This window comes from Amphiura filiformis, chromosome 7 (genome assembly GCF_039555335.1).
Source record: "Amphiura filiformis chromosome 7, Afil_fr2py, whole genome shotgun sequence".
Lineage (NCBI taxonomy): Eukaryota > Metazoa > Echinodermata > Ophiuroidea > Amphilepidida > Amphiuridae > Amphiura > Amphiura filiformis.
In genome coordinates, this window is record NC_092634.1 from 43,353,912 (window position 1) to 43,366,652 (window position 12,741).

The 12,741-nt window shown below is 37.3% G+C and overlaps 1 protein-coding gene across 1 annotated transcript; it reads left to right on the top strand.

Annotated features, from left to right (window-relative positions):
* Positions 1-990: 990 nt before the first annotated feature.
* LOC140156375 (uncharacterized) lies at positions 991-5,366 on the top strand. The gene is made up of 2 exons (XM_072179340.1): positions 991-2,864; positions 5,090-5,366. Exons 1-2 carry the CDS (start codon positions 1,250-1,252, stop codon positions 5,236-5,238), a joined length of 1,764 nt encoding a protein of 587 aa, XP_072035441.1. The 5' UTR covers positions 991-1,249; the 3' UTR covers positions 5,239-5,366.
* The last annotated feature ends 7,375 nt before the right edge of the window (positions 5,367-12,741 follow it).

Sequence of the window (12,741 nt, forward strand, 5' to 3'; positions counted from 1 at the left end):
GTAACGATTTTCCTACTTTCTTAGTATCTAAATTCATTCTTAACAAAATTTATTTGAGGAACGGTCTAGTTCATTTAACATGTTTAATAAGAGAATATTTTAGTAATTGTGATAATTGATTTGTTTATAAACGTAAATTGTCAAGTAGAATGGAATAATGAACTTATTATGATTAATATTTATGTTAAGGAGGATATTTTCAAGTTGATATTGTACAAGTGTATGATGAATGTATTCCACGTAAAGATATACTCCTATCAGGGAGAGTATCCATTACACGGATGTATATCAAAGAGGTACTAAATATATAATATATATATAAAGCTGTGCAAAGATTACAAGAGGGGTCATAGAGAGACGATTCAACAAATTTAAAGAATACAGAAATAAACTAATGGCAAATGGTGGTCATAGACCACAAACCTAGCTTGTTGGTGTAGTGGAGGTATCTGACCCCTACAAAATGTTCCAAAAATGTTCCCCCCAAAAATGTTCAACCTTAATGCTCATTTTGTGGCAGCAGGTGATTGTGAGATGCGGCTTTATGGCTCTTAACCCTCGTAGCCTTTAGCTCATTTTTTAAAATAAAGCTCAAATTGTAAATAAAAAACGCGAGTCTTTTCTCTTATCCAATTATAATAAGTTTTATATCTTGGTTTGAATACTGCTTTGTATGTCCACCATGGTGGCATTTAGTTTTCAAATAGGCTTTTAACTTCCATATCCCGAGCGTGGAGCAATAGTATTTTGCTCCATAAACACACACGTGGACATGGAATACATATGTTATGGTATGTTATGGAATCGCGCAAGGCACTAGTAGTAGTACCTCATGGGTCATATCGGGTCAGTCTTAGTTATCTGATATTCGGCAGTATGCGATAAATAATACGATAATCTGGAATATTATTTTCAGGTGGATTCTACCAGGATAAAATTGGCCAATGCACTGAAATGGACGAGTCCATTGGCTGTAAAACGTAATAATGGAACTTTTGTGCCGTTAAAACAATCGCCGGGGACCAAAGCTGACGATTGCCAAGTGTGTCCTACAGGAACTGATAAAGCAAAATTTGCTGGTTTTCGCGCATGCCCTTGTTTAGATGAATATTTCCGAATAAATAGGTTTGAAAATTGCAAACAATGTCCCGAAGAAGGCATTGATTGTTCTTTTGAATACCAGAAATTGAAACAAGGGTACTGGTGGACATGGAACTTTGACGGGAATGAAACAGCGGGTTATATAGAAATGTCGAAGTACAATGAATTTGTGAAGAACATTCTTACAAAAAACGATAGCTATGACAAAAATACTGTCAGTTATATTGGGCAAATACCTAAGCCATTCAAGTGCCCTAAAGGAAATGACTCATGTCCTGCAAAGAATAGCACAAAAGATGAGTACAAGATAAATCCATCTTGCGGAACGGGTTATAAAGGATGGCTGTGTTCTGAATGTAGCAGGGGATACTACCCATGGTTTGAATACTGCTTTGTATGTCCACCATGGTGGCATTTAGCTTTAGAAGTAGTTATCGTCGTTGCTGTTGCTGTTGTAATTATTGTGGTTGCAATATGGGATTACAAAAAAGAAGACAGATCAACGCGATCTCCTATAGATACTTTAGTTGGTAGGTTTAAAATTGTCCTGGCTTACTACCAAATAGCTGGGACAATTTTAACATCAGTTCACAACATTCAGTGGCCAAAGAAGGTTTCACAACTGGCAGACATCTTCAGATACTTAGAACTGAACATCTTTAAACTCTTAGCTAAGCCACGCTGCTTCGTAGATGTTTTGCAATTCGACATTTACGGGAAATTTGTGATTGGCATGACATTCTGTGCTGTGGTTATCCTATTACCATACACGATATATGTATGCCTGAAATTGTACAACCTATGCCGTTTTCGTCATGCCGCCATTCCGAATGATGTCCACGAGTGGATGAAAAAGCAAAGGGCAAAATGCTACTTCGCTGTAGTCGTCTTGCTGTTTATAACCTTCCCAAGTGTTTGCCAGGTTATCTTTGAGCTCATGCCACCTGCTTGCGACAATTTCTGTCTTGTTGCCAACGGTACCGACTGCACGTATAGCGTTACCAAGCTACGATCAGATTACACAATAAACTGCAACAGTCCGAAACATGTGCACTTCCAAATGGCGGCCTACATCGGTCTAATATACGTCGTTGGATTTCCTATTACCACATTTTTCCTGATAAAGATACATTTTTCTACGACTGAAAAGAGCAACGTCCAAGATAGAAGTACACACAGAACGGATGAATGCGGTGAAAGCAGCAATACTTCAACAATTATGGAAGACGAAAGAAGCCTCAACTCGGAAGCAAATGCGCAAAGAGAGCTCTTATCAATCAACGGACAACCACCAAATGACGAAGATGAAGAAGATGAAAACAATAACATTGACGAGGAAACATTGTCAGAGAGTGATAGATCGAATGCATCATTACTTAATAGAGTCATTCCTTCTCCTAACAGTGACCCACTGCACATTCGATTTCTTTGCGAGAACTATAAACCCGAATATTGGTATTGGGAAATCGTTGAATTGTCACGTAAATTGGTTCAAACATCACTTGTAGTTTTGTGGGGCTCGGAAGATCCTTTTACCCTCGGTTTATCAATTGCAATCTCGGTTGTTTACACTGTAATTCACGCATATGTAAAGCCCATGAAAGATAACTTTGAACACTGGCTCCAGATGCTGTCACTCATGGCAATTTTCTTCAACTTGTTAGCAGCTATATATTTTAAGGTTCCATACAGCAACCACAGACAGACGCTCATGACCGTGTTCATCCTTATAGTCAACTTGTCAGTTGTGCTGCTAGCTGTAGGTAAGTTTGCTGAATGATCTGAATTTCACACATTCCAGGTGCAAAGGTATAGTTCCCTGCCTAGATGTCAGCGAGTTTTAAAATAAAATTATTGAAATTACAGTTGCTAGCAAGGCAGAACGGCAGTGGCCGAAGTGTGCGCCCTTTTTATCTTGTAAAAAGAACGGGGTCACACCATGATTGCGTAGTACTACGCGGCGTACTTGGCGAATGAGATGTCGATGATTCAAAGCCTTTCGTGGAGACGTGATTTAATCAGCCAATCAGAGCCCTACGTCTGTGTGCTTGCGCTCAAAGTTAGACAAGCGGCGCTCTTCTCTACAGTCAATTGTAGATACTAGTCCCTGGTATGATAGCAACGAATCAAAAACATTTGCGCGACAAGCATTGTTAAACATTTTCATTAATTTCTATCCTTGCTTGTTTTAAGTATTTTAATGTGTGGTCTAAACTCAACCCAGAAAGTATCGAAACGATTATAGATGGTCAGATATATCGGGAACTGAAATATATAGCAAAAACTTATTTAATGTATATAAAGCGCAGCTCTCTCCTGCGCATTTTGATACCTCTTTTGTTGCTCTACGATATCATTTGGCCGAGTTATGGGCGCTTGAATGGCTTCAAATTAAAAATTCAAATGAGAATGGGTGTCGCGTGTTGGATAAATTGGTTGCGATGACCATCAATTGTACTCAATGTAAGTATTGAGATGTCAGCAGAATGAGTTCATGAGATAAGTCAGAGATAAGTAAAGGGTAGCAAGTATTGAAGCTGGAAGTCGAGTAAAATAAAGTTAAGTTCATGGTTAAGTAAACAGAGCACATCGGTGTCCTTTGTCTTGATTTTGTGTGTGTGGCTTGAATAGGTGTTAAAAGTGCAACTTTCAATATCCGACTTTAAGCCACTTAGGCGCCCGTAACTCGACCAAATGATATCGTAGAGCAACAAAAGAGGTTTCAAAATGCGCAGGAGAAAGCTGCGCCTTATACAGGGTGTCCCAGAAAAATTACCGAGTGAATAAAATTGAACGTAAGTCGAGAAATAGACATCGGAATCCAAAAATTAAAAATTAGTGCATAACCTATTTTATTGTGCATCACATACAAACATTTTATTTGATTCAGTTGACTGGTTACGAAGAAATTAACGATTACACAATAAGCACATCAATGCAGTTCATTCCAAGTTTGATCAACAGGCGTTTTTTTTCATACTCGCTCACCGCTTCCTAAAGTTCGAGTATCTCATTAAATTTAGTCCACATTATCTATTTTATAATCCGACGGTGTTATGTTATTCATGCTTTCACTGAAGATGATTTTGAAAATTTTGATTTCTGAAATTGGAAACTTTAATTCGTTAAGTTACACAATATTTTAACTTTCCAGAGAACATTTGATTCAAGAATGACAATGATCAAGTGCTTACAGCTTTACGTGTGATTTTTGATACCATGCAACATTAAGTTCTAAAAGATTCAAACTTTGCATTATAATTTCTTGGAAATATTCCAAAAACATTAATGTGTGTTAGAGATCTTTTAAGCCAGAATAATTCTTTATGCAACGTTTATATCAATATTAATGAAAAAAAGATATTTACAAGTACAGAGCATTAAAAATGTCTTGCAAGAAACAGATTGTTTAAAAAGAACGAAAGGATTTAACAGAACAAAATATGAAGCTCATATCATTAACAGTTAACAACTAGTGCGCATTATATGTTGAACGATCTTTCTTTCAAACTTGGAATGAAGTGAATTGCGTTATGTAATCGCTCATTTCTTCGCAATCAGTCAACCGATTCCAGTAAATTTGGCGTATATGATGCAAAATAAAATGGGCTATACGCTGATGTTTAGATATTTGGATTTTGTTGTCTATTTCTCGACTTACGTTTAAATTCATTCGCCCGGTAATTTTTTCTGGGACACCCTGTATACATTAAATAAGTTTTTGCTATATATTTCAGTTCCCGATATATCTGACCATCTATAATCGTTTCGATACTTTCTGGGTTGAGTTTATTTCACGAGCAGATACTTGCTCTACCTTTACTAGTGTAATTGCTTTGTGCATGACAGCATACCCCTTCACCCAACAAGAATAAAATTTGATGTCCAACTACTCGTAATAGATAATCAATGAATGTATTAGAATTTTAGCTTTAAAATCTCGTTTTGATGCCAATGAATGTAATTATACATTGCTTCTATTTTACAGGAAACGTTCTCATTATTACATGGAAAACTGTGAGAAGACAGCGTTGTAATGATAACTGCACAGACCTATGTCTCTGTTGCTGGACTTCAATGGCGAGATTAGTGACCGATGGTTCATCTGTCAGTCGGAGACAAAATATGCTTACATAGGGCACCATCATTAAGTATCAAGAAAAAATCCAGACTTTTTTCAAAGAAAAATCATCACTTCCATAACTACTATTTATTCAAATGGTTTTGGTCAGAAATTATTTTTAAACAAAATTTAATACTGGAATTCATTCATAATGTTGATGTCGTTCCTTAACGTGATTTACGAAAACGGTTGTTTTTATTTTATTTATCCTTACCATTTTCTGTGTCTTTTGGTAATTACAATATATATAAAAGTATATATTTTCTAACGATATGAAATAACTTTACCATTTTTGTTACAGGAAAATATTTGCTGTAAATAAATATGCATTGGTAGGATTGTAGATAAAATAGTTGAAACATATGATGTTGTGCTTGACAAATCCCAAATATGGTACTCAAGAATTTAGCTTTCGCTAAATATTTAGGTAAATATTTCATTTAAATACATTTATGTTTGTTATTATCTTACTTCTACGTAAGGAATTGAATCCGTACCAGTCTCCTTAGCAGGTACATTTATTCGAAGTAAGGAAATGAACATTTTTTAACAGTGTTTGTGTAATTTTCCTTTCCCTAGGTATAAATAGAAACCTTAACATTTTCGTTTTACCTAAGTTTGCATCAAGCCAATGAATTACCATTTTCCTGACAAATTAAGATTGTTTTAGATATGACATTGAATCTTGCCAACTACCTTTTTCGAGGTATGGAATTGATTCCTTACTATTTTTCTTAAACTTGTTTATGTCAGATGTTGTCTTTATCATGTTGCTTCCATGTCTGCAATTTGTTCGCTTCATTTGTCAGATTCTGTAAACGTTTGCAATTGGTTCACTTTATTGCACGTCTATGTTTGTTCCAAAATGCCAACATTTGTATATGGATGAATCTTAGGATGTTTTGGTTCAGAAAATCACTAATAATACGGTTAATAATAACTAGTTGTGATTTGCAGAAAACCGCTGAGCACATTGGAGCAAGACGCACATTAATCCATTTAGAACTGCTGTACCGTTACATTTACATTTACAGGCATTTATGGCACCATTTACCAAGATACCATGGCGCTTACAAAAATATGCACAAAAAGTCAAACAACATATTTCGAGAGAACAGTTCAAGAAAACAATTGAGTCTTGAGCATAGACTTTGAACACAGATGTGGTCGCAGCAGATTTTATGTCCACAGGTAGTGAATTCCATGCCGTAGCAGCTGCAATGTGAAATCTGTTTTTGCCAGTGATTCTGTGGCCGCGTCTTAATCAATAATTGCTGATGTTTTAAATATTGAAATCCCATTCAAAAGATTTGCAGTTTATAAATGTTTATAATTGCTTAAAGGTGAAGGATAAGTCATTCAAATTGTTCATTTGGTATTTTTAAAATGAAAAATTCGGCAAACAATGAAGAAAACAGCAGTATTGACGAAGATGAAGCCCCATTGGAATACATGTAGCTACTTTATATACTGTTAGTATATAAATTACAGATTCATGGAAATGCCTTATTTGTCTTAAATACACTGCTTTCGGCTGAACCACTAGCAGGCTATATTAGCACATGTATGAAACTAACAAAGGTGCCAAAATCTGAATTTTGATCATTTTACAATCCTCTGGATGAGCAAATCACTGAATGGACCTTTAACCAAGATTCTTATGTAACGATTTTCCTACTTTCTTAGTATCTAAATTCATTCTTAACAAAATTTATTTGAGGAACGGTCTAGTTCATTTAACATGTTTAATAAGAGAATATTTTAGTAATTGTGATAATTGATTTGTTTATAAACGTAAATTGTCAAGTAGAATGGAATAATGAACTTATTATGATTAATATTTATGTTAAGGAGGATATTTTCAAGTTGATATTGTACAAGTGTATGATGAATGTATTCCACGTAAAGATATACTCCTATCAGGGGAGAGTATCCATTACACGGATGTATATCAAAGAGGTACTAAATATATAATATATATATAAAGCTGTGCAAAGAATACAAGAGGGGTCATAGAGAGACGATTCAACAAATTTAAAGAATACAGAAATAAACTAATGGCAAATGGTGGTCATAGACCACAAACCTAGCTTGTTGGTGTAGTGGAGGTATCTGACCCCTACAAAATGTTCCAAAAATGTTCCCCCGGTCATGAGGTTTGTTGTCACCGTGTTTCAGTGTCGTACTCCTTACAGATGTTCAGAAAATGCAATTTCAAGATTTGACCCCAGATGACCTTTGACCTGACCCCTGCAATATGTTGCAAACATGTTCGCCTGGTCATCAAGTTTGTTGTCAACGAGTTTGAGCCCGTATCCCTTACAGATGTCCAGGAAATACGTTTCTAAGATTTGACCTCTGCATGACCTTTGACCTGACCCCTGCAAAATGCTCCCCTGGTCATGAATTTGTTGTCACTGATTTTGAGCCCCATACCCCTTACAGATATCCAGAAAATGAAATTATAAGATTTGTCCCCAGATAACCTTTGACCTGACCCCTGCAAAGTGTTCCAAAATGTTTCCCACATCACTAAGTTTGTTGTCACCAAGTTTAAACTCTGTACTCCTTACAGATGTCCAGGAAATGCATTTCTAAAATTTGAACTCTGCATGACCTTTGACCTGACCCCTGCAAAATGTTCCCCTGGTCATGAGATTTGTTGTCACTGAGTTTAAGCCCCATACCCCTTACAGATGTCCAGATAATGCAATTGTAAGATTTTACCCCTTAATGACCTTTTGACCCCAATTCTGTGTGCAAGTGATGGGCACTGGGTAAAGCCGATGCACATGTGTAAGTGACATCATTGTGCTATGTAAAATGTGGCAGAAGAAGCATTTTGAAGGTATTTGGTTATATACCAATAATGCCCCTTTAATGACCTTTGATCCCAATTCTGTTTGCACCCGATAGGCACTGGATATAGCCGACACATATGTGCAAGTTACGTAATGGTAGGGTGTAACATGTAGGAGGAGAAGCATTTTGAAGTTTGTTGCCAGAAAGAAGAAATAACTAGTGGCAAATGGTGGTCATAGACCACAAACCTAGCTGGGACATGTTGGTGTTGTGGAGGTATCTGACCCCTGTAAAATGTTCCAAAAGTGTTCCCCTAGTCATGAGGTTTGTTGTCACCGAGTTTGAGTCCCGTACTCCTTACAGATGTCCAGAAAATGCAATTTTAAGATTTGACCCCAAATGACCTTTGACCTGACCTGGTGACCCATGCAAAATGTTCCAAAAATGTTCCCCTGGTCATCAAGTTTGTTGTCACCGAGTTTGAGCCCTTACAGATGTCCAGAAGATACATTTCTAGGATTTGACCTCTGCATGACCTTTGACCTGACACCTGCAATATGTTCCCCTGGTCATGAGATTTGTTGTCACTGAGTTTGAGCCACATATCCCTTACAGATATCTACAAAATGAAATTATAAGATTTGACCTTTGACCTGACCCCTGCAAAGTGTTCCCCAGATCATAAAGTTTGTTGTCACCAAGTTTAAGCCCCATACCCCTTACAGATGTCCAGATAATGCAATTGTAAGATTTTACCCCCTTAATGACCTTTGACCCCAATTCTGTATGCAAGTTAGAGGCGCGCGGTATAGCCGATGCATATATGCAAATGACATCATTGTACTATATAAACTACGCAAAAAAAGTTTCTTTATGGTTAGGAAATTTACCCACTATTAAAATCTAGCGACCAAGTTTGTACGTTTGCTAAATAATCGCATGCGGGAGATTGTCCTGCGCATTTTGACACCTCAATCACTACCCTACGACACTCATGAGAAAAGATATCAATGTTTAAGTAACACAAGGTCGAAAAATGAAAATTGCAAAGAAGCCTATTCAATGGTTTTAGAGCCGATACACTGATCCAAGACGGTTTCATTATTCCGCCTTTTCAATTTTAATTTAAAGCATTTTAATTGATGCATGTTGGATAATCCTTTGCTTATTGTGCAGATGAATGATCAAAGACAAAGGTGAGTGGGTACTAAGACATTTACGTTTTGAGAGATGGATTTGGAAAAGGGATTCAAAACAGGTCATGATTGCAGCTGCATTCCTGGAAGCAGAATGAATTGAGAAACTTGAGTGGCCCTCCAGAAGCCCTGATATTAACCCCTTGGAGATCCTTTGTGATCAGCACAAGAGACGAGTCAACAAGAAGATAAAGGCAGATACAACTCTGGTGGGATTGCGTCGGGGTTGAGCAAGGTAACATTCGACGCCTCATTAGGAGCATGAGACGCCGCGTGGCTGCTGTAAGGGAAGCCAACGGTGGACACACAAAGTATTGAAAGACTGGCAAAGAAAGAGATTAATCTCAAATGAAGTTGGAAGCGGGAGTATGATGCCTGAAATGTGCTCAGCAATTAATAAATTAAAATGTTATCTGCATGTTTGTTGTTTTTTGTGTTCTTTTATGCTGAAAACTTGAATAGGCCTTTTTGCAATTTTCATTTTTCGACCTCGTGTTACTTAAACATGCGCAGGACAATCACCCGCATGCGATTATTTAGCATACGTACAAAATTAGTCGCTAGATTTTAATAGTGGGTAAATTTCCTAACCATAAAGAAACTTTTTTTGCGTAGTGTAATATGTGGCAGAAGAAGCATTTTGAAGGTATTTGGTTAAATACCGGAAATGCCCCCTAAATGACCTTTGACCCCAATTCTGTTTAGACACTATGGGCACTGGATATAGCCGATACATATGTGCAAGTTACGTAATTGTAGGGTGTAACATGTAGGAGGAGAAGCATTTTGAAGTTTGTTGCCAGAAAGAAGAAAGAACTAGTGGCAAATGGTGGTCATAGACCACAAACCTAGCTGTATTGGCATGTTGGTGTTTTATCTGGCCCCTGCAAAATGTTCCAAAAATGTTTCCCTGGTCATGAGGTTTGTTGTCACTGAATTTGAGCCCACACGAGTTACAGGTGTCCAGGTAATACAATTCTAAGATTTAACCCCAGATGACCTTTGACCTGACTCATGCACGATGTTCCTTAATGTTCCCCTGCCCTTGAGGTTTGTTGTCACCAAGTTTGAGTTCTATATCTCAGATGTCCAAAAATGAAAGTGTAAGATTTGACCCCAGATAACCTTTGACCTGCCCCCTGCAGTGTTCAAAAATGTTCCCCTGATCATTAAGTTTGTTGTCATGGAGTTTGAGCCCCGTACCCCTTACAGATGTCCAGAAAATGCATTTTGAAAAATTGACCTCTGCATGACCTTTGACCTGACCCCTGCAAAAATGTTCCCCTGGTCATGAGATTTGTTGCCACTGAGTTTGAGCTCCATACCCCTTACATATATCCAGAAAATTAAATTATAAGATTTGACCCCAGTTAACCTTTGACCTGACCCCTGCAAAGTGTTCCAAAATGTTCCCTTGATCATTAAGTTTGTGGTCACCAAGTTTAAGCCCCGTAACCCTTACAGTTGTCCAGGAAATGCATTTTTAACATTTGACCTCTGTATGACCTTTGACCTGACCCCTGCAAAATGTTCTCCTGGTCATGAGATTTTTGTCACCGAGTTTAAGCCCCATACCCCATACAGGTGTCCAGATAATGCAATTGTAAGATTTAACCTCCTTAATGACCTTTGACCCCAAGTCTGTGTGCAAGTTATAGGCGTGTGGCGTTTAAAAATCCCATAGGAAAAGTGCCAAAAACGGCTTGTGTCCCCCACCCCTCAATCAGACCCGGTGCCCCCCCCCCCCAATCATGGTCGGTGCCCCCCAATGTGATGACCCACGCTACGCCACTGTTTCTAGATATTTTCATTATATTGTCACTGGATATACAATATAAATAATAAACACACTAATATTAACTCTTGAGACTTTGAATAACATTCTATAGAAATAACTTCTACAAAAATCTATTAAAATTCCTCTGAACCCATGATGTTGGAAGTAGTAAATCATGAAATAGGATCGTGTCAAATGCTCTTTGACAAATCCAAATAATTATAACTATGCAAATTGTAGTAACTTCCAACTGCATTTTTAATTTTATCAACAAATTCAGTAATAGCCTTGCAATTTGAATATTATTAATATTCATATAAAAAAAATACTTAGGTCCTCTATTAAATATAACTCTTTCCAGTTTTTTATAGTTTTGTACATGAACTTTTTTGCCTTCAGAAATACTAAAAACCCAATTTCCGTACTGAGGTGTGTAGTTACCTAGCTGGGGGGTTTACAATCCCCCAGCTAGGTACTGTTTTTCTATCCGATTCCTCTTTCTTTACCTAGCTGGGGGGTTTCAACCCCCCGAGCTAGGTACTGTTTTGCTATCCGATCTTTCTTCTTTCTTCTTCTTTCTGGCAATAAATTTCAAAATGCTTCTCCTCCTACATGTTACACCCTACAATTACGTAACTTGCACATATGTATCGGCTATATCCAGTTCCCATAGAGCGCAAACAGAATTGGGATCAAAGATCATTAAAGGGGTATTTTTGGTATTTAACCAAATATCTTCAAAATGCTTCTTCTGCCACATATTACATAGCACAATGACGTCACTTGCAAATATGCAAATATGCCCCGCCCCTGTACCCCTATGACGCTACGCCATTGTCTAGAAACCTTGGAAACTTTAACAAACTGGAGTATTTTGTGTTGTGTACTTGTGCATGCTATTCACTTGTTCTATACCTAACGTGCTGTTAGGAATATTATGTAGAACCGGTTTTAGACACCCCAGCAGACCATTATTACTAATATAACTCTGTTGAATGTATATGATTCTGGTTGGAACTGGTATAGTTTGTACAGACATATTAGTAAGGACTAATAAATAGCCTACTTGGTGTAAAATATATGGAATTCATAACCACAAAACTCGGAAAAATATAAAATAATTATGATATTAAGAAAAGATTGTGATTCTACGGGTGTCAGGACATCGGGTCCTGCACTTTGGAATAGTTTTCGTCTTTGTTGTTGCTGTTTTTGGGTTTTATTTTTTTAATATTTTCTTTCTAACATTTAACGCGGCTGTGTACTCAAGACATTGTTTCTTTCGCGAAATTGAGCTTTTTTGAAATGTATTTACTTTGTTATGTTTTTTATAAATACAAGGAAAGAAAATCCAGATTTGTTAACTCCAACTGCTTTATTTTATGGATTTTATTTCACTATATCACTCGTTTCCGCAATTTAAAAGGAAAGAAAATCTTTGTTGTACCATCGGGGTATACGCGCGCGACAACGCATCGCGTTTTGTAGACGCGAAATTTGTTAACGCACAGATACGCTACGCATACGCAACGCTTATCTGCATGCGCGGCGCATCTTATGGAAGCACCACGGAAGCACTGATTTCATAAAAACCTAGCGGTCAAATGGCTCCGTTTTAGCTGATAAAATGTGAATTTTTTCAAGTTCTTTCCCCCGATTTAAACATCAAGATATGAATAGATTTCGCCCAAACTTCTCAAGGGGCTGTTGATTTACCCGATGTTCGTAGTAATGTAAGGTAG